Consider the following 21,250-nt stretch of genomic DNA (forward strand, 5'->3'; position numbering starts at 1 on the left):
GAATAAACTGTATTACCAAGTCTGGAGTTTTTATTCTTGGAAGGTGAGCACAACGTTTGCATGCATTATCACCAAAACTCGTGTAGTATGAATATTTTATTCAGAGATAAGAAAAATAAGCAATTACATATAATTAGAACACACCGCCCATACTTCACCAATCTAGTCTTTGAATATTTATGTTAATTCACAGTGGCCAAATTTAAAAAAATAACCGCCTGAAAGCTTAATGTTAAAGTTACGCGAATCCAGTAGCAAGTAAAAAGCATGCCATGTATAATGTAACTTGAATTCGTTAGTATATTTGCGGTATTTTTAAAATATATTTTATCGATAAGAAGTAAAAAAAAATGTATTTCGAAAGCGATTAAAAATGAAAAAAATTTAATCGATAAGAAAAAGGTGCACACGTTGCGGGCTGAATGGCAGTGAGAAGCACTAAAGTGAGGCGCGGGAATTTAAAGTGCGTATCGACAAAGACGAGATGATTCGAATGAAATAGAATGGCTGTCAACTCTAAAAGGCCTGTCTGCAAACACAATCAAATCTCTACCTTAAAATATTTAAATGTTCCCATTAAAAATCAAAATGTCTGTATTTCTTGCAATTACATATTGTATTTATTGAATTATGCAACTTGTTCGATCACTTTTACATACACAACATGCTCAACACATCGTCTGTCGTATGTGGAGGCATGTTTTAATACTATTTATGTGTGTATTTTTTACAGCGCATTGATATATATTACCGATTCATTCTCAAATATCAAACAACAAACCGTACTATACTCTCCTTTCCTTTCGCAATACTCCACTTAAAAGCGCATGTGTTGTGTTATGTGTTTTCTCTACTTTAGAAAAATATATATGTATGCCATTATATATTATGAAGTAGCATTTTTTCAGATTATATGGACTGGGTACAAATTTTTGTATACAATTCTTTTTTTGTTTCTTGTGTGTTGTCTCTAAACTACATGCATTGAGGTTTGGTTTCCATTTTTCTCAACAATTTCCGTGCGATCTTATAGTTTAGTAAATGTCATAAATGGAAGTAAAATTCATCAAGAGTCAGAGGGTTTTTCTTTTCGGGCGTGTGTCTCTATAAAAGCCAGCTACAATAAATATGTTCAAAACTTTAGAGTCTGTTTTTGTGTGTAAGAAAGTGTTGTTCTTATCCGATTCAACTACGTGGTTGTTTTCTTATTTAAGGCAGCCTCTTCGAGAGCAAAGCAAATAAGGATTCAAGCTTCAATTGAAAACGAAATAAATCTGGCTTTTTATGCATAAATAATTTGTTGCGTGTATTTTTTGTATAATTCCATTGTTTTTTACGCTTCTTCTTTTAGTACTAGTAAGTAATACAGAGTTATTCTTAATGTAACTATTACAAATTTTCATTTAAATTAAACTAAATTTAAACTTAAGCATTTAGTATATAGCGTGCATCAAGCGAACGCTGTTCTTTTAGATGTTTCTTGTTTTATTCCGATTGATTTTTCTTGCACATTTAATCGATTTGCTTCCAAACAAAACAGTTCTGGGGTCGCGACAGCAGACGCAGATCTCTCCGCGCGATAATATCATAAAACAGAAATCAGTAGGCAGATTCGATAGAGAATTAGTAACATATATATTTGGGTAGCCGGCGCACCCGTAAGGCGTCTGCAGAACACAAAGGGAACTCAATTGGGCTGCTCCGAAGCGTTTCGCTGGGTGTAAGGGGTGGAGGGCGGACTGTGTGGGTTGTGAGTGTTTGCGGGGTTAACTAAAAATCTAGAAATAGTATAATATGTTTTGTCGAATCGTTAGCCCATTGGGAATACATCATGAATTACTTCATATATAACTAAACATTATTAATTTTAATATTCAAGTAACGAGCACACAACAGAAAAAATTAATAGAACACCATGTAATGTGGGGTTGACGGATGAAGGGTGGCATGGCGTGGCGCGAGTTTCGGATTGATAGACAGACATGCCACAAGATGCGAATGCGTATGCGAATGCGTTCCACTTTCCAGATGAATCCAAGTGTGTGTGTGTGTGTGTATGAGTGGATGTGTGTGCGCGTTTATAGCAACGTATAAAATATATTCCAGGAAAATCCGTTGGAGAGAGTTTAACTACTACCACCTTGGCCCTTGCCGTAGATGAGCTCCTCGCAGATCTTCAGCAGATCGGCATTCTCGCGCGACTTCTGCTGCAGGTGCTCGGCCGTCGAGACTCGCGACACTTCCTCCTTTTTGAGTAAAGCTTTTAGTTTTTTCACCTCATCCGCATGCTCCCTTGCGTTTGTGTCCAGCTTTTTATTGGCACTAAAAGAGGAACGAATGATTGAATCATTGAGGCCGGGTATATGGTAAATGGTTTTCGCACTCACATTTCCAGCTGCTGCATGGCATGGCTTCTCATCTTCTCGTAGCGCTGCTCTTGCAATCGCACATTCTCCATCAGCTGTTTTTTTTCCTTCAGCAGCGTATCCTCGCTGTTTTTCAGCTCCGATGTCATCTCTTTGCTCTTTTCATATTTCCTGTAATAACATCATTTTAGATTTGTTGTTCAAACCGGCTATCCCCGACAGATGAAGACAGATAAATATCTTACACATGCAGATCGAAGAACGTCGTTTCCAGCGACGTTAAGTGATGGTAATTTGCATCGCGACTTGTTTGCACTTCCTGCAGTTGTGTTTCGTAGTTCTGTCTCAGCTGCTCTTTCTCGCTGATGAGCTCCGCAATGACTTTCTCATAGGTCTCGATGACGCCACTGCAAGAGTTATGGTAGATCAATTATCAATTAATTGGAGCTGGTTCAATGGAAAGGGCGGGACGCACGTGAGCTTTGAATTTATTTTATCTTTTTCTGTAATGCGCTTAATGAGCGCCTCTTCACGCTGCTCTGCATCTTTCAGCTTCTTCTCAATGTCCTCTGAGAGGGTTCTAAAGGTAATATGGGAATCAAGTCAGTATATTATCATTAGAATTCAGCATAGATCTGTATCTACTCACACTTCATTTTTGATCTTCTTCTCCAGTTCGTCCATATTGTTGTAGGTGTGGGATTTGTCCTCCGTATTAAGGCTATGCAATAGGGAGGAAATGTTAGAATACAGCCTGCTTTTGATTGGGACCCCTGCTACATACTTGCAATTATCGAAGGCTTTGTTGCAATCGTTGTCTATAACGTCCACACTCATTTTAGCATGCTTCTAAGGATCGAAACGAATAAAATCTTTAGTAACACATCATTTGCACATCATCCTCAGTTTTGACTCACTTTTATCCTATTCACTGGCACTGCAGCTCCGAGCAGCGGATCAAACTTTAATAGCAACGAGCTCCGATCCACTGGGGCATTATTGTTGCCTTTGGTGTACAAATAATCGAAATCTGAAGAGTTGAGTATTACTGTGGATGTAGATGTGTAGATGTGCATGTGGATGGCAGTGCAACGTATTTGTTTGTGTGTGTGAGAAGTGCATGCGCGTATTTTGTTGTCGGATGGGAAGTAAGAGAGAAAAAAAACATATCAGATTTTAGTCACTGGTTCTTTATAGTTTCGATTACAATTACTGTCAACGTCAAGAAAATACGATTCGGCCTGCCTCTGTGATCCAAACACACACAAATATGGGCAGGGTAGGGGACTAAGGAAAACGGCCCTTGAATGACAATCATAGGGGTTTGAGATAAAAACTGCGAGACGTGAGAAGCTCAAGCAAGGTGTTAAGGTTGAGGTCGATTTTTGGAGGATGTGTTTTAGCAGAACGAGGAACGAATAATTACGGAATAGGGTGGATTCTATCTTCTATTAACATAAGTTGTGAAAGGAGAAAGGAATCCTGGTCTTTCGTTTTCTTTCTCTTATGTATGTATATGTACATATTTATGGAAAAGAGAAAGGAATGGCCAAGGACTATCCATCTAGCGGAATACGTCGAAATCTGTCTTCTCTATTCTCATTTCCAAATCCCCTTAATGTGATCGGCTGTTAGATGCTCTTTCTGTGAAAAAGGGACAGAAATAGGTATCGGAGTACTTTTATCTCTAATATCCATGTTTCACTTGTTGATGGTTTGACTAAGGGAAAGTAGAAAAATGTATCCAACAATTCTCATCTTTTGAAGTAGATTGGATTCTTCTCCTATGAGTAGTACCTCCGCTTTCTTTGCCTCTAATCCCACAAGCAGTTGTCGAATCTTTCTCTTCTCAGCTGTTCCGCTCATTCTCTTTCACTTTAAATGCGTGTGAGAGGGAGAGTGTATGCGTATGGAAGTGTGACTCGCCGAAAAGCCACACAAAGCGGAAGGAAGGAAGAACAATGGAAAACACGAAAAAAATAAGATATGACTCAAAATGAAGGGGACTCTGCACCCTTGAGTGCCCCTCCACACACCCTCCGGGACACAAAATGTGGAGGGTGTGCCATGTTCCGCACAGAAGCCACATTATTTACCATCCACGTACATACATATATCTACATATATAAACAAATGTCAGAGGTAGAGGCCAACACTTCAGATACCCTTGACTATCGTTTGAATTCAGGTACATGAGATGGTGATCCGATTTTGATCTGATTTGACCAATTTGTGGATAGGCGACTTTTGACGGTTCCGATTTGTATAGAGCCTTATGTGGACCAAGATGCATCACTTCTGGGATCGAAAAAGCGTCCACTTCGCGTGGGAAGACATCTGCTCAGATCGTAATACCCTCTCGCCTCATAGGTACAAAAATGGGCGGCTTTAAAAATAGTAAAATGAGAACCCGGTCAGGCCCACATCGACATGCAGGTCACCCGCGAAGCCAAGTGGAGGGCGACCCAGGGGTGCGGCAACAATAGTATTTGTAGTTTAAAAACATAACATATTCCACAGCAGAACCAAGAGCAAAAGCAAAACAAAACAAAAAAGAGAAAGACAAGACGCTGCATCGCGACTTGTGAGTCATTTTATGCAATCGACAAAAGAGGTTTAAAAGTGGGTTGATTGACAGACTGGGAGAGAGAGAGAGAGAGAGAGCGAGTGAGCAAGAACCAACTGCCATAGAGAGAGCGCGAAACTACCAGAGACGAGTGAGTGCGACCGAGAAATAGAGAAACTTTTCACATTCAAGTGCATTTTAATTGCTTGTCGTTTTGACAACTTTTGAATTTTCAAGATTTTTTCCAGTTATTTCCTCCCACACACACTGCGGTGCTCTCTCGTGGAGCGAATCACCGAATCACACAATGAAGTTTCACGCTACGCTCTCACTCTCTGCGTATATCAATTTTTTTTTTTCATCTTGTGGCTTTATTGATGCTTTTTTGTTGTTTTCTTAAGACTTTTTTGTTGCGGGCACAGCTGCTCGAGATATTTTTAGTTTTTAGCTTTAAATCCTAAGAAAACACCAATTGGAGATGTTCTCCATCATGGGGACAACCGAAATAAGTATATTCCAACCGAAAATTACATTTTCTGTCTTAGCAGTTGCGCCAATCGAAAGACGAGCGAAGACGTCACGGGCGGCCAGGCGGGGCGAGCAGAGCGAGTGTTGAAAACTAACTGAAATGGAATTATTGCTTACGTTTCGACCCAAGTCCAATAAGAAAACCAGCGCACGCACGCAGAGACAGAGAGAGAGAGAGATCAAGAGAGCTAGCTCGAGTAGGGCAGATTCTGACTGGAGTGTGTGACAGTGACGCGTATGCAGCAAGTGCGCAAAGAGAGCGACATAGAGAGCAGGTAGTCCGCTCTCCCCATCTTCTCTCTCGCTCAGCTGCAGTTGTAAAAGTGCATGGTAGGCAGAGTTCTAACTTGAATTCCTATGCGCCTATCCATAGCTGTGTGTGTGTCAATGGGAGAGAGCGAGTGAGCGCCATGAGCTCGACAACAGTGCGACATGCCACATGGTGGAATGCAAATATGTGGAACATTTATATTCAGTTAATGCACGCAAATGAATACCCCTAGTGTAAGGCCAATCTATTGCAGGATTTTTCTGTTAGGAAATATTACATATAAATGAAAAGCTGTGACAGCTTCCTACTAAATCAGTTTTCACTGTAGTCTAGTCTTGCTTCTATGAATGATGGGGTAGAGAGAGAGCAATACGAAGCTTCTCAGTTCTGCTGTTGATATCGTTTGTGTGTGTGCGTATTCTGTTGGGGGGGCCTAGTCAGAGTTGCATTTGGGTGTACAGCGATAACGATAGATGTGCGCGAGCTCGCAATGTTTTAAAATGTAATAAATAATGAGCAGGACAAGCATTAAATAATTATAAATAAAATCCCTCTAATTGCATACATAAGCAATTCCCAAATTAAGACATACATATGTACGTTTTGTTAATTTGCCAAAAATATAAATGCGCTCATCAGACACTGATACAGCCAGCAATTCGTCAATTGGACAAGATGACGTCACAGCGAATCGGTTTATTCTGTTGGCGATGATTACCGCATACGATATATACTGATAAGGCCTCAACAGCGGAGTAACCAGAGAGCGAGTGCGCTCTAAACCAGAGAGAGCTCTAGCTCTCTCCTGTTGTGTGTGGTGGAGCGGAGAAAGGGACCGAGGGCAATGCGGCATTTCAGGGCAGAGGGCAGCATAAAATGCAGGAACAGGAAGAGCAACAAAAACGTGCAGACAAAAATATTGGGTGCACTATCCCTTCCTACTCCCCCATACGCACGCACACACACACACACACCATTCCAAAATTATGCGCTTAATTGATATTGTGTGTGTGTGAGAGTGTATATCTGTGATTCCACTTAAAGAAGGGTATAATGATAATAACTGACCAGATGCTTGTAACGTTAAAAGATATTCCAACTATACATAAATGGCTGTGTCAAATAAGATACAAATCGGATTACTATATCAATTAACTATCGTAGGAACAATATATAGTCAAGGGTATCTTCGACTTCGACCTCCTGAAGTTAACTTTCCTTTCACATTTTTGTTCTTGTGACTGCCGTTGCCGTTTTCGCTGGTTTTCCTGTTTGTTTCACAGCTTGAAACTCTCCCTCCTCTCCTCTCTCTGTCGCTCTATCAGCCCCTTGATTTGTGAAGTTCAGGTTCATTGCCTTGCATGTGCGGGGATTTATTTTTACAGTTAGATTTCGTTATAAGCCACAGCCGGTTGGAAAGTTCATGGAATGCATTAATTTCAAGTTCAAAAGCGAAAAGGATGCATGGAATGGATATGCGGCTGGAATGGGTGGTGGGGGAGTGTTTGATAGCCTAAAGTCACGGGACATGCAAAGGAAGCGATGTACAGTGGAGATCCATTACAAGAGCTGCATGGCTGGGACTCACATTCCAGGAATAGAACACAGGAGCTTGGAATACTCACATTTTGTATTACTGGCGGCATCCTGAAACTCGTCTTCGGAAAACTGTTCCTCCTCCTGCCTCTTTCCAGGTAGGGACATTGTGGGAGCTCCTCCTCCTAATCCGGACTTCATTTTGGCTAAATTATTAAACCCACTACTGGTGTACTGTGGCGTCTTGAACATGTCTTCCGACACTGGCGACAAGGCCCCGAAGTACTCCACAAACACATCCTTTTCGTCGCGGGCACTGAGATGGGCCTGCTCCTTGGCGGACAGGGCCTGCTCCTCGACGACAGCGGGTGCATTGCCTTGGCGAGAGGCCGCCGGAGCATACTCCACATGGATAGGCGGACGGGTGAGGTTTTGATGGGTGGGGATTGGTGGCGAGCTGGGAACTTGGGCCGGGGTCCGCGGGGACTTGAGCGTAGTGGCCTCTTGAACCTGCACAGAGACGTCCACGTCCATGGCCTCGTAATCCTCGCTGCCCATGCTCTCTTCGGTGGCCTCCACTGCCGGCGAGGCATGCGCCTCCACACAGAAAGTGCGTCGGGGTTTGTCCTTCTCCAGGGAGAAAGTACGACGCGATTTGCTCTCTCCTGCCTCCTGCTGGTCCTCTGTGGACTTGATCACGGAGAATGTGCGACGCTGATGATCATCGGCTGCTCCCAGGGACACGGCAAACGTGGACAAATCTTGAAACGCTGTATCTTCATTTTGAGGACTGTGTTCGATCCGTTTTCCGCTATCGAAGGTTACATCCTGCGGCTCCGGGGAAACTTCACCCATGGGCAGCGTCTCATTCAGATGACGCTGCTCCGGACTCGGCTGCGACACTTTTATGGTAACCGGCGACTTGGCAATGACTCCCGGCTCGCAAATGCTCAGCTTGCGCTGCGCCGTGGAATCTATGACGGCCTCCTCCAGGTAGGACATCTCCTTTCGCTCGGCCGGAGCGTGCGGCGAGCGGGGAAAGTGCGCAGACTGCTCAGTCGGACCTTTAATGGGAAAACTTGGTGAATTGGGTCCTGTCGAGAGTACCTTGGGGTTGGAGGAGCTGCTGTCCAGCTCTTGGTGGTGGGGCTTGATGGTTTGTTGCAACTGGCTAGGTGTAACGGCCACCACAGTCCCCTGATCGGGTTTTTTTTCTTCTGGGACAGTTGCCTTATCATCTGATCCTAGATCACCTTCATTAGCACTTAAGGGGAACTCTTTGAGCGCCAGGAACATCAGTTCCTCGGCAGTCTTTGGTCGATGTGTGGGTATGGGCGGGGATATGGGATACTCCACCCTGTTCGCCTGCAGAGTCGGAATAGGCGGGGAGAGCGGAGCTACAGCTGGCTCTTCTGGTTTCTTCAAGTGTTCCTCTGCTGGGGATGGAACAACTTGCTCTGTTTCTATTTCCGGCTCTTGAGGCTGTTCCAGCTGAAGACTCTGCTCGTGCTCGTTTTCCATGGAAATATGGCTGCTGTTCATCAACACAGGACATTCCTTTGGTTCCTGCTTTTCGAATTGTACCTCCTGAGGATGTACTATGACCTGCTGTTCGTGCAGTTGGCATATCTCTGAGTTCTGTATCTTTTCTTGTGGCTCCTCCTGAAGCATTTGATCCATCGTAAGAGCTTTCACAAGCTGTTCCGCCCCCTGGCATGTCTGCGACTGCGCTGTCTTCTCCTGAGTCGATTGGTTCGGCTCTTGAGGAGGCTCAACTGCTGCTGGCAGAGCCACTTCCAGTTCCTTAGATAATTGCTTTTGCTCTTGGGAAGGATAAACTGCTGGCAATTGCTGCTCCGCTTGCTCCTGAGGCGACCCATTCTCCTGGAAAAGACCAATTGCTGGCAAGGGCACGTCTTGCTTCTGGCACTGCCCAACGGATTGCTCTGCCTCTGGCACTTTCTTTTCCAGCTGTGGAACTTCCTGCACAGGCATTGACTGTGGCTGTGACTGCTCCCTTTCCAGGGGCACCTGTGTTCCCTCCTGCGGCGACTGCTGTTGCCTATGGTACAGCTCTTGACCCATACCGGGCGGCAAGACATCCCCGAGGAATTGCTGCTGCAGCAACTGATGATCCTCTGGAGCCAAAACATCCTTTAGCATTTCCATGGTTTCGTTAATTTCGTCCACATCCATGGGCTCGTAGCTGGTGTTGTGTGCAATACTGCCAGCCAGTGGATCACTGACTGTTTGCTCCAGCTGCTGCTCCAGTACATCGTTGAGGGCACTCGAATAGGCCTCCAGCTCTGAAGGATCACAGGAGAACTTTTCGCTGTTGAGGGACATGCACTCCACAAAGACATCCGCATCCGATTGATCGGCTTTCAGTTGGGCTGGAAATCGATAGATAGTTGGAGATTTTCCATTGGCTTTCAATCGGATCAGACTTACCCTCCATTTCGGCACTGAGTGGAGCGAGCTCCGGTATCTGCTCCTCATCGAACATCCCAAATCTAGGAGCCACTGGCTCAATCGCCAGGTCCTCTGATGGCGGTATGATCATTGCCGTAGCCAGAGCCTTTTGTTTCTCCAAACTCGGCCTGACACTCTGCTTCACTGCCAGCGGACTCATCTGCCGAATGGAGAAGAAGTGGAGAAGATTTTTTCCAATTAGGTGCATAAAATCAAAGAAAATTAATTGCTAATTTCGTGCATCGCGTGAGACATGAGATGACAGCAGAAACAACAATTCCTCCTCGAATGAAAAATTATGAAAATAAAGCAAAGAAAAATCAACATAATCCAAACAATTGCAGACGAAAATCGTAAACAACTCGAGATTATGATGAAGATGACGATGATGGGAATGGGATGGTGCAGCAGCTGCTTTGGGATTTTAGTAGGAATTTTTGACACATGAAAGAAGGATCCACAGGGGTGCAAAGAGGGACAGGAAACACGACCTGGTGACGGAAATAGGTGGCATCTGGGACCAGACAACGAAGTGCCCTTCACCCTTTCTTTGAGTACAGATCTATGATCCTAAAATGAACCAAATTTGAGTGGGTCCTATTGGAATTAGAGGCAAAGCGCCAATGTGCCTCGGCATGCACACGACATGTATATTGTTTTGAACAAAGCTTCGCTTGTTGACAACTGCGTCTGGCACGCGACACTTGTCGAAGAATAAATCTCAGAGCAAGTCTCCCGCATCAAGCACATGACATGCAATTAGTGTTTGTAGTATTGGCATTCTCTTTTGTTGCCATCAATGTACTGTGTCATTTGGGAGCAGTTCGGGGCGATTACAAGTCTACCGCAAATATAATATTTTTCGAAGAAAGATCCCTCCGCTTAAACGATACTAGAAATCAAAATTGATCTGATTCTCTTTGGAAGCCATTCACTCGATAAAATCTGCATGTCTAGGCACGATATAGGCAAACCATTTACCACTGCCCGCACATTAGCATGTGAGAGAACACTCACCCCGTCCGCATACCCATCTGTATCATCATCCTCATTCTCAACTTCTTCCCATCTCACCGACGGACAAGCAAATGTCATTAATTTAAAAAGCCACAGAACAGCGCCGGACAACAGAATACAGACCCGGGGCAGTGGCAGTGGCAGTGTATCTGGGTCGTTGTCGGCTTTTGTGCATTGCGAAAAGAAAATCCGAACATGCCGGGACCGGGTACGGGCACGGGTCCGAGTTTTGTCTACTACTCAGGGCCTTGGTGCAATGTTGTAAAAGCGAAATTTAATTAGAGCGCAATACGATGATTACCATCAAGCTGCAAGGTTAAAGTCAGTCGGGAATGGCTGGGAAAAATGGGTGTGTGGTTATGATAGATTGGGATTTGGGAAACAAATAATTAAAGCCAAATGGAATTGGGGATAATTTGAGATTGGAATAATTGGAAAATAAATGGAAATCCTAAGAAAAATTGAATCAAGAGTACAGGAGAACTCTAAAAAATTCTACAAAACATGCGAATACATATTTATGATGATCGGGATAACACCCAGTGAAAAATTCATGGGATTTCTTCAATTCCGAACGACTGACCCGATTTGGCTCAACATTTTTACAACGCAATAGCATATCGCTCCAATAGCCCACAATCGACACAATATTTTGGCAGAACTTTTATGACATACCTCCGCACTCATGGCCTGCAAATGTTCCATTTCGTGGGCGCTAACTTGGCTCAGATTCACATTGACGTCAAGCAGGAGCTTTTGAATGCTCTCCCTAGCGCTGGGCAGCGGTTCCAGATCCCCCAGTTGAAGCAAATCCTCTGTGGCCACGACCGGGTGGACAGCCATGCTAGCCAATGCAGATGGGGAATCCTTTGGATTGGAATCCGCCGACGAAAGGCCGCTGCCACTGCTGCTGCTGTTGGCGTCTGTTAGGCGAATGCTCAGGGGCCGTTTGATCATGCTCGTGATGAAATCCATGGCGGAAAAGTCGCCCCGTGTCTCAACGCACGATTAACCTTCTCGAGACGTTCCGTTCACAGTTTACGGTTCACTACTTTGCACTTAATTCCATAAAAATAAAAATGATCAAATTTCAGTGATTTTCCGTGTATGTTCCTTTGTCTTATTTTCCATACGTATAGTATAGTCTGATGCTCTGATATGTTAGGGCTCGCCTACTTTGAAAATTTGACTTTTTCGATTGTGACTTTTTCTATTTTCTCTGATCTCATTATATGTACGTACGAGTACGTAGTAACCAGAGATTCTAGCGACCCGGCGCCGCGTGCGTTTCTCGCTGGCTCCGGTCCGTTCGGGTCTGTCTTTGAAATCAATTTAAAAATATTTTTGTTTTCAATTTGCTCAGAGCGTCGTATATTTCAGTGCATTCATGTGTGTATTTGTATTTGTATTTGTATTAGTGTTTGTGTTTGTGTTTGTCAGAGGAACGTCGCTGCCTGTTCGAGGGGCATACACAAAAACGATCCGGATGTGTTTCGGGTCTCGTGGGATTTTCAGCCCACATGGGCGCTCTGCTCTTCCCACTATCAGCGTCGTGCTCGTCTTTCCATGAGTAGCACACTTGCTCCTAAATATCCACTATCACTGACACGGCATGAGGATATCACTGAAGGATTATAGTTCTTTAAGCCCTCATCAGCTGATATATTATAATTATCACTTCACAGATCGCCTATCGTCGAGATCCCCGATCACTTAAGTCACGTGTGGGGCATCTGGGGGCGAATAAATGCAATTCAATTAATAAAAGACACTTAATTGAACCTCCGACAATTCTATTGATTTCGTAAATGAGTGCACTCATTTGCCAGTGTAAAAACGATTCTACAGCCCCGATGGATGTCAACCGTCTTGGGGGAATAACAGAGGCGAACTGAAAGGCCTCAACATAGACAAGACTCAGACCCGTACCCAGACCAAGACTCAGACTGAGGCAATAGTGCAATACAATGCAAATAAACCGAAACCCAGTGCAAGACGGGGCAAAAATGGAGCAAAATTTCATTGGCTAATGAATGAAAGTGTTAGACAGTCTGTTTCTGTTGGGGAGCCCTGTACTTCCCACAGTGTAGGTGTGTGTGTATTTGAATGTGGATGCCAAGTGACATGCAATCCCGTAGCCGGCAGCCAGAGTCAGAGCTGGGCCCATTGTTGCGCATCGTGCACTCGAGGAAGTGCTCCACATTGCTCCACGGCTGACTTTGCATATTTTGAGAGAAACGGAATATCAGATGATGGGAGAAGAGGCTGGGGCTGTGCGATGCGTGACAGGTAACAAGATATCATGTGATTTAACTGAAAAAAGCAAAGCCGAGTGGAACCCAATAAGAAAATGGGATGTAAAGAGGAGCGAAGCTACGACTTGGACTGTAATTCGAATACTTTGTGTTCCCAACTAAAACAAACAAACAGGGAAAGGCAGCTATAAAACATAAAATAGACTATAAATAGCCGAAAACAAATGCAGACAGCGACGACTGAAATGTGGGGGAGTCTGCAACCATATCCTCCTTCCAGAACGACGTTGGTGGCAGAGGGAAGACACTTTTTGATCGCTTGTACAATGACCTTTTGGCCGGGGGTGTGTGACAGCACCCTTCAGGCCATTACACTTCCGAGAAAATCGCAGATCCCCATGCCAGATGCACAGATCCCAACAGGGCGCGCCTCGTTATCCGGTTATATTTTATTTTCACTTTGGCCAAGTCAATTTTTGGCAAGCTTGGCCAACATCTGGACCCTGTTTCGCCGGCCCACAATGTAAAATGTCAAGAGCAGGAGGCGGCCAAAACGGGCAGATATTAATAGTATTTGTATACAATATTGTGCATTTAATGGATATTCATATTGCATACCAGAGTCTCTTGCCAAGAGTCCGAGTTCACTGATGCCTTGCCTGGTCTATTACCCATTTAGGCTGGTACTCTACTCAGCTGGTAAACGTCCGATCGCTGCCAGATATGGAACACACTGATCGCATAGGGGACGCAGCCCACTCATCCAGAGCTGAGGCGACAGCTGCCATAGGACCCATAAAAACAGCAAAAACAGAACATATACGACGAGCAGAAACAGAGAATTACTTGTAGCGCAGTACACAACATTCTGGAGACCTGTAAAGACCAGATGCATGCAGCGCGAGGGTGCATGGTCACGTCACAGAAGCCCAACAATGCCAATACGAACTTGCGGTGGGGACGCCGATGCCTAAACGGACCGATCCATTTGCACATGATGGAAAGTGAATGTGTTTGGCTAAGGCGATCGAAGGGACACGCCCACAGCTGACTGAAGCTTGCAGACTGCGCATTGCCTTACCTTACTGCCGCCATCGTTTTTATTGATCTCCCTCAAGGCACTGCGGCCGCCGGGACCGAAGCCCAAACTGTTGTCCGCCGAATTGAATTCCATGGCATAGATTGACCTCCAAAGTAACACGACGAGTGTTAAAAAATTACGTGGTGTGCACTTTGTATAACTACTATTAACAATAAATACACTAGACGCTGCTTAATGGCGCAATCTTTTTTTTCCAAAGTGCCGCTATAAGCAGTGTGACCCGCCGTCTATAAGATATCTGGTCTGATCCTCAGAAATATACCGTCTCATTTTAAAAATATACCGTAAATATACTGACGAATTCCAGTTCTGTTACACATATTCCTCGTTTTTGATATGCCGTCGAATATTACTGCCACATAATCATATCTAATTAATTAACCTATTTTCTTGACGGGTTTATTTAAAATATTTGCTTTTATTTGATTCCTTTCTATATCCCTTTTTCTTAAATATACCTTTGAAAATTAAATTTAATAGATTGATGAAATATTATAAAATATGCCATTATATACCGATATACCGTAAATATACCAACGGTTCAATTTTGACCTTAAAAAATACCGAAAACTATAAAAAACACCGTAAACGGACACCCTGGATATATGGTCTGATCATCAGAAACATAACGAATATACGACGCAAAATTTAAAATACACAGATGAAAAATGCGAACTTATCCCACTTAACCCCCTTCTATTTAAACAGGTGAACAGCTTGAGTTAAACCGCTAAAAACAATACTGGTTTAACTAACGATTCTATCGTTTATACTGTCAGAACGTTGCAAGCACAAATTTTAAACTGCTCTACATGGAAACTACACAGATGTATTGGTAACATTTAAAATAGTTGGAATTTTATTTCATTTACATGAATCTCCATCGAGTCAGTAAAAGTAGCGAATACAATATTAATTATTATAGAAACTGTTCAAAAAGTACTGAAATTAATTGTAAATTACAAATTCTTGTTTCCCTAGTCGCACAAAAAGAAGTTGTTTCTCAATGCTGCTGTTACAGCGAATACTCTTCATGCTATTACTTCGACAGGCTTTACAACGAAATATTAACAATTACACACAAATCGAACATGTTGAAGATTTTTTTGTATTTTCTATTGAATAAAATATCAGTGTTCTTTAAAATATATTCATTTTAAGTCGGAAAAACATATCATCAAACATAAATACGTTAAATTAAATATTGTATATTTTATTAAAAACACTCAATACTGACACATTGGTATCATTTTGCTATTTGTTTCTCTTCTAATATACACAAATCTTGTGTACCGGTGTTTGTGGTTGAAACGGCTCGATCGATTTTTATTATACCCGATACTCAAAATGAGTATTGGGGTATATTAGATTTGTTATGCATTTTTTTTGTTTGTACATATGTATATGTATGTATATACTAACTAGTAAAGTGTTTTATGACTTCTTAAAAGTAGGCTTAGACCCTTCGACGCTCATTTAACTATGACCCCATATTCGCATGCAGCAATATTAATACTTGCAGCGCCTTCCTCAATATCTACCGCATACTTAAATCGCCAGTCGCAGATTATTTAGTTTGGGCCGGACTTCGGGAATATGATAATGGAATTGAATAAGAAGACCATCAATACTCGTACGTGAATAGAGATAGCTGGTACACTTGCTCAGCTAGGCCGTTCTAATGTTTTAATTTAATAGCTTTTTTAAAACCTCAAGCTTCTCCCGTTCTATTTCTTCCAAAGCTTTGAAATGGCTGCTTTGCTGCTCTTTCATTTCTTTCAAAGTTTCAGCCACCGAATTCAAAGTTTCTGCTTGTAGAGAGCAGAGATTCTCCAAATTCAAAGGTGGAGCAGACGGGCGAGCACGTTTCGCTCTGGGCTCTGCTTCAGCTTCCGATTCCTCACCAAACCGGGTCGTCGATATTGGAGACAATGGCGATTCCTCTAATTGGTCTACCTCTTGCTTTATCGGTGTTCCAAAATCGAAACCTCCTCCTACTCCATTCACCATCGCAAAAAAGCCGCACAAGGAAGCAATCTCCTCCTCGATTGGCTGGATAGCCACCAGGGAGTATGGCTCGCCGCCAGCACTCTCGACCTCCTGCTTGTTTCGGACCAGTTTCTTGCGTACCACAATTTTCCAGTCAGACCATACCTTTAAAAATAAACTAATATCAATCAAATACTCCAGGTAAACGTGCAAAACTTGCCTTCTTCCACCCTGATGGATCCTTGGTTGGGGGTCCTGCTGCATTTAATGCTTTTGTCAGCTTTGACCATTTGGCATCTGCTGCTGCGCGGTCTCCTTTGACGAAACCCCTGGCGATCTGCGGGTTGTCTTTCATAAACTCCACCATTATATCGTCTTGAATAGAAGTCTTATGCTTGCCCCTACAAATAATTAAGTGTTGAATTCCTTACACTTTTATAAAATACTTACATATTGATTCAATTGGTTTTAGTAAATCTGTCAGCAGTCGCTCAAAGTATTTTATTTAACTGGATTTTAATTTATTGTTGACTAGGACTTTTATACAAATACATTTTCACTTTAATATACCAAAACTTTCCATTTTGAAGCAATTTATGTTCTATTGTTATTAATTTAAATAATCAGCTGAGAAAGAACCATTTCAGTACAGAAAATTGCATGGTGTGTGACCTAAAGAGGGGTGCCTTGTAGCAGACCAATACATAGATCCGAAAAATACCGATTAATACTGGAAAAGCAGCCGATGGTATTGCCTGGGCACGAGCGAAATATTTATATATTCTATCAATAACCATACAGTATACATATGTATACGTATATATATGTATATATATATATACAGTATATATTATATATGTATATATATGTATATATGTATATATATACAGTATATATATGTACATATACTGTATGGTTAATGGCATTTGTAAAAAATGAAGGGAAGCCGGCTAGAAAGATGCAATAAAGAACAAAAATTAAAATTTTGCGAACTATCAATGCAATCTGACGTGTTTGGTAAAGACATTTTTTTATACGCTAATTGGTTTCTACAACGTTTAATAATTTTTTCCCTAATTTTAATTGGTTTTAGAGTCAAGAAACCAATCAACCATTTTTGCATACGATCAATGTCTTTTTTTACACCGTTTTTTTTACACGGCTTTTAAATAACACGGTTTGAAAATCAAATAAATTAAATTTTTGTACACGTTTTTATTAACACGGTTTAAAATAACAACACAAATAGATAGAAACACACACATCTCACAAACAGCTAGAAACCAAACGAAAACAAGAAAGAGCAAAAAGGGAATAAGTACATACATACATATGTACATACTAAGTTTTGTATACTAAGTTTGCGTATACATACATACATGAAAGCAAATTTACTGATCAGAGCAATTGTAGATAGCAAAAATTTAGGGGAATTCCCTTTTTGTGGTAATTTAAGGGGATTACATTTTTACAATAGAAAAATTAGTATTTTGTCAATAAATAATCCCCCGTTGGAAAGGGAAGGCGCAGTAGCTCGGGTCTCAAATATAAATCCTTGACAACCTGTGGGCCCTGCAATATAAATTTAAAATTTTGAAGTCGTTAGAAATTAGCCTATAATCTTACCACGAAGGGGCATGTGTGATTAATATTGGTGAACTGTTTGAACAGCCCATAGACTATAGCAACAAAAGGTTGATTTGGCTTTCGTAAATAGTGACAGGCATCAAAGGTAATGTCGAAGAGCCGTGGCCTTATGTAGTATCGTCACATACATATGTATATATTTGTATGATAAGCTTCGGATTTTTGTTAAGTTTGAAGAAAACTTTCTGATGGAAACAAGTATTTAGTGCTGTAAGAGAATAGTCGAAGCGATATTTTACTAAGTTACCGATTTACATATAAAATAAATTATAGGTACAATTTGTATTATCGTATTTAATTTCAACGTTTTATTAGGAAATTTTATATTTTTTGTATTGAGTATTGGGTATATTAGATTTGTGATGATCGTTTCCGACCCCATAAAGTATATATATTCTTGATCAGCATCAACATCCAAGTCGATTGAGCCCTGTCAGTCTGTCCGTCCGTCCCTATGAGCTCAAAAACTATAAGAGCTAGAGCAACGACATTTTATATCCGGCCTTCTGTGATATGCCACTTCCGCCTCCACAAAGGGCGAAAACCTGTGGCATCCACAATCCACAATCTGGGGCATCCACAAATCTCAGAGACTATTAAGGCTAGATTAACCAAATTTGGTATCCTGTTAGATCTCACTATAAAACGTATATCTCAAAATTTCGTTCCTGCTCTTTGTTTTTAATTTTTTGAGTTTTATTTTAAGCAAAAACAATAAAAATCAAAAATAATAATTATTCAATAAAAATAAAAAATTATAATTATTAAATAAAATTCAAGAATAATAATTATAAAAATAATTATTCAATAAAAATCAAGAATAATAATTATAATAACAATTATTCAATAAAAATCAAGAATAACAATTATAATAACAATTATCAAATAAAAATCAAAAATAACAATTATTCAATAAAAATCAAGAATAACAATTATAATAACAATTATCCAATAAAAATCAAAAATAACAATTATTCAATAAAAATCAAAAATAACAATTATTCAAAAAAAAATCAAGAATAACAATTATAATAACAATTATCCAATAAAAATCAAAAATAACAATTATTCAATAAAAATCAAGAATAACAATTATAATAACAATTATCCAATAAAAATCAAAAATAACAATTATTCAATAAAAATCAAGAATAACAATTATAATAACAATTATTCAAAAATAACAATTATTATAACAATTATTCAAAAAAAATCAAGAGTAACAATTATAATAACAATTATTCAAAAATAACAATTATAATAACAATTATTCCAAAAAAATCAAGAATAACAATTATAATAACAATTATCCAATAAAAATCAAGAATAACAATTATTCAATAAAAATCAAGAATAACAATTATAATAACAATTATCCAATAAAAATCAAAAATAACAATTATTCAATAAAAATCAAGAATAACAATTATAATAACAATTATACAAAAATAACAATTATAATAACAATTATTCCAAAAAAATCAAGAATAACAATTATAATAACAATTATCCAATAAAAATCAAAAATAACAATTATTCAATAAAAATCAAGAATAACAATTATACAAAAATAACAATTATAATAACAATTATTCCAAAAAAATCAAGAATAACAATTATCAAATAAAAATCAAAAATAACAATTATTCAATAAAAATCAAGAATAACAATTATAATAACAATTATCCAATAAAAATCAAAAATAACAATTATTCAATAAAAATCAAGAATAACAATTATTCAATAAAAATCAAGAATAACCATTATAATAACAATTATTCAAAAATAACAATTATAATAACAATTATTAAAAAAAAATCAAGAATAATAATAATAATTATAATAATAATTATAAAATAAAAATCAAAAATAATAATTATTCAATAAAAATCAAGATACTTAAAATTAGTGTAGGCGTACATATGTACATATATTAGATTTGTGGTGAAAATGGATGTGTATAACGTCCAGGGGGATTGTTTCCGACCCCATAAAGTATATATATTCTTGATCAGCATCAATAGCCGAGTCGATTGAGCCCTGTCTGTCTGTCCGTCCGTCCGTCCCTATTAGCGCCTAGTGCTCAAAGACTATAAGAGCTAGAGCAACCAAATTTGGTATCCACACTGCCGTGATATCGAACCTGCACAAGTATATTTCAAAATATCGCCCCACCCCCTTCCGCTCCCACAAAGAACCAAAAGCTGTGGCATCCACAATTTAAAAGATACGAGAAAATTAATCATAGGGAATGACCATAACTACCATATTGCCGAATGTGGATCAGATCGGATCATTATTATAACCAAAAGGAACAAATCAATTTTCAGTGACTACGCAGGGCCCGACGACACGCTCAGACTGATTTTCTGTCTCTCTCGCACGCACTCTTTGTCGTGTCGTTCAATATTAGCGCCGTCTGGCGGAGGAGAGCCATACTGCCTATGTATCGCGTTTAAATGTAGAGTTGCTGTCATAGCAGCAACTTACAGCGTTCCCCCTCGTTTTTGGATTAATAGTAAGAGACTTCTTTGCTTTTTGCTTTCAGATTTTATTTTGATGCTAGGAACACTTCGAAAAGAATACTGCATGATCAGCTTGGACTGCATCCCAATGGATCTTGGCCAAACATATTTTATTTGACCGAAACTGGACACCCATTTCATGTAAAACTAACATTCGTATCAAATTGAGGCTTCTTATCAAAGTACCACTGAATCGTCAATAAATAATCCCCCGTTGGAAAGGGAAGGCGCAGTAGCTCGGGTCTCAAATAAAAATCCTTGACAATCTGTGGGCCCTACAATATAAATTGTTTATATTGGTTTATTTTATTGGTTTATGCCGCGTCTATAAGATAATGTCATTTTGTGTACCGGATTCGATTTATGCCGATCTGATCGTTAAATAAATGGTGTAGTGTTCAGTCTTCGCCAGAGACTTAGGGCCAGAGCCTATTTAGGCTCTAACCCCGACATTGGCCAATAGATGGTTTTTCTTGACTTCATGTTAATAGGAAGCTATGTTCGATGGCGCGCATTCTTGCTGTGCTCGGGTTCATGATTACAAATTCATTTTATTTGTATTTTTTACATAAATTACAGATTTAATCCGATTCCTTACATTTACAAATAAACAAAAAATATACAGACTTCCTTCTTCTTATATCAGCAAAAAAAAAAACTTAATTATTCGAGCATTTCAGGGGAAATATTCTTTCAAATCATTATATACATATATGTGTATATATGTATATCTACTTTACATTGTGGTTTCAGCCATTAGTGGTACTCACAGTAATTGATTAAACTCATCGGTGTATCGTTGGGCCCACGACGACTTTGATGGATGCATTTGTATACGCTGTGTAATTTAAAGGCTGGTCAGTTTAAATGTATATATATATATAAAGCGAAACACATTATCCCAAACTCATAATACACTGCTTTAAAAATATTCAGTTGCTTTACAAATTTACTCATTAGAGGAAGCTATATAGTT

The 21,250-nt window shown here is 40.1% G+C and overlaps 2 protein-coding genes across 5 annotated transcripts; both read right to left on the bottom strand.

Moving 5' to 3' along the window:
* Positions 1 to 1,616: 1,616 nt before the first annotated feature.
* LOC6591964 lies at positions 1,617 to 14,208 on the bottom strand. Of its 4 annotated transcripts, XM_026984497.1 has the most exons (11): positions 11,432 to 12,057; positions 9,719 to 9,899; positions 7,357 to 9,660; positions 3,284 to 3,414; positions 3,151 to 3,215; positions 3,016 to 3,087; positions 2,842 to 2,946; positions 2,612 to 2,773; positions 2,388 to 2,537; positions 2,141 to 2,322; positions 1,617 to 1,778 (listed from the first exon to the last, which is right to left on the bottom strand). In XM_026984497.1, exons 1-11 carry the CDS (start codon positions 11,729 to 11,731, stop codon positions 1,771 to 1,773), a joined length of 3,660 nt encoding a protein of 1,219 aa, XP_026840298.1. In that variant the 5' UTR covers positions 11,732 to 12,057; the 3' UTR covers positions 1,617 to 1,770. The 4 variants fall into 4 exon arrangements, with proteins under 4 accessions (XP_026840298.1, XP_026840300.1, XP_026840299.1 ...); XM_026984499.1 differs by lacking the exon at positions 11,432 to 12,057 and adding an exon at positions 14,093 to 14,208 and having other exon boundaries at positions 1,617 to 2,322; XM_026984498.1 differs by having other exon boundaries at positions 1,617 to 2,322; positions 3,284 to 3,372.
* A 1,274-nt stretch (positions 14,209 to 15,482) lies between these two features.
* LOC113566578 lies at positions 15,483 to 16,693 on the bottom strand. Its single transcript, XM_026992792.1, has 3 exons — positions 16,553 to 16,693; positions 16,323 to 16,503; positions 15,483 to 16,267 (listed from the first exon to the last, which is right to left on the bottom strand). Coding segments are annotated over exons 1-3 (651 nt in total). The 5' UTR covers positions 16,555 to 16,693; the 3' UTR covers positions 15,483 to 15,799.
* Positions 16,694 to 21,250: the final 4,557 nt, after the last annotated feature.

The sequence above is a fragment of the Drosophila persimilis genome, unplaced genomic scaffold (assembly GCF_003286085.1).
Source record: "Drosophila persimilis strain 14011-0111.01,24,50 unplaced genomic scaffold, DperRS2 tig00000000-arrow-pilon, whole genome shotgun sequence".
NCBI lineage: Eukaryota > Metazoa > Arthropoda > Insecta > Diptera > Drosophilidae > Drosophila > Drosophila persimilis.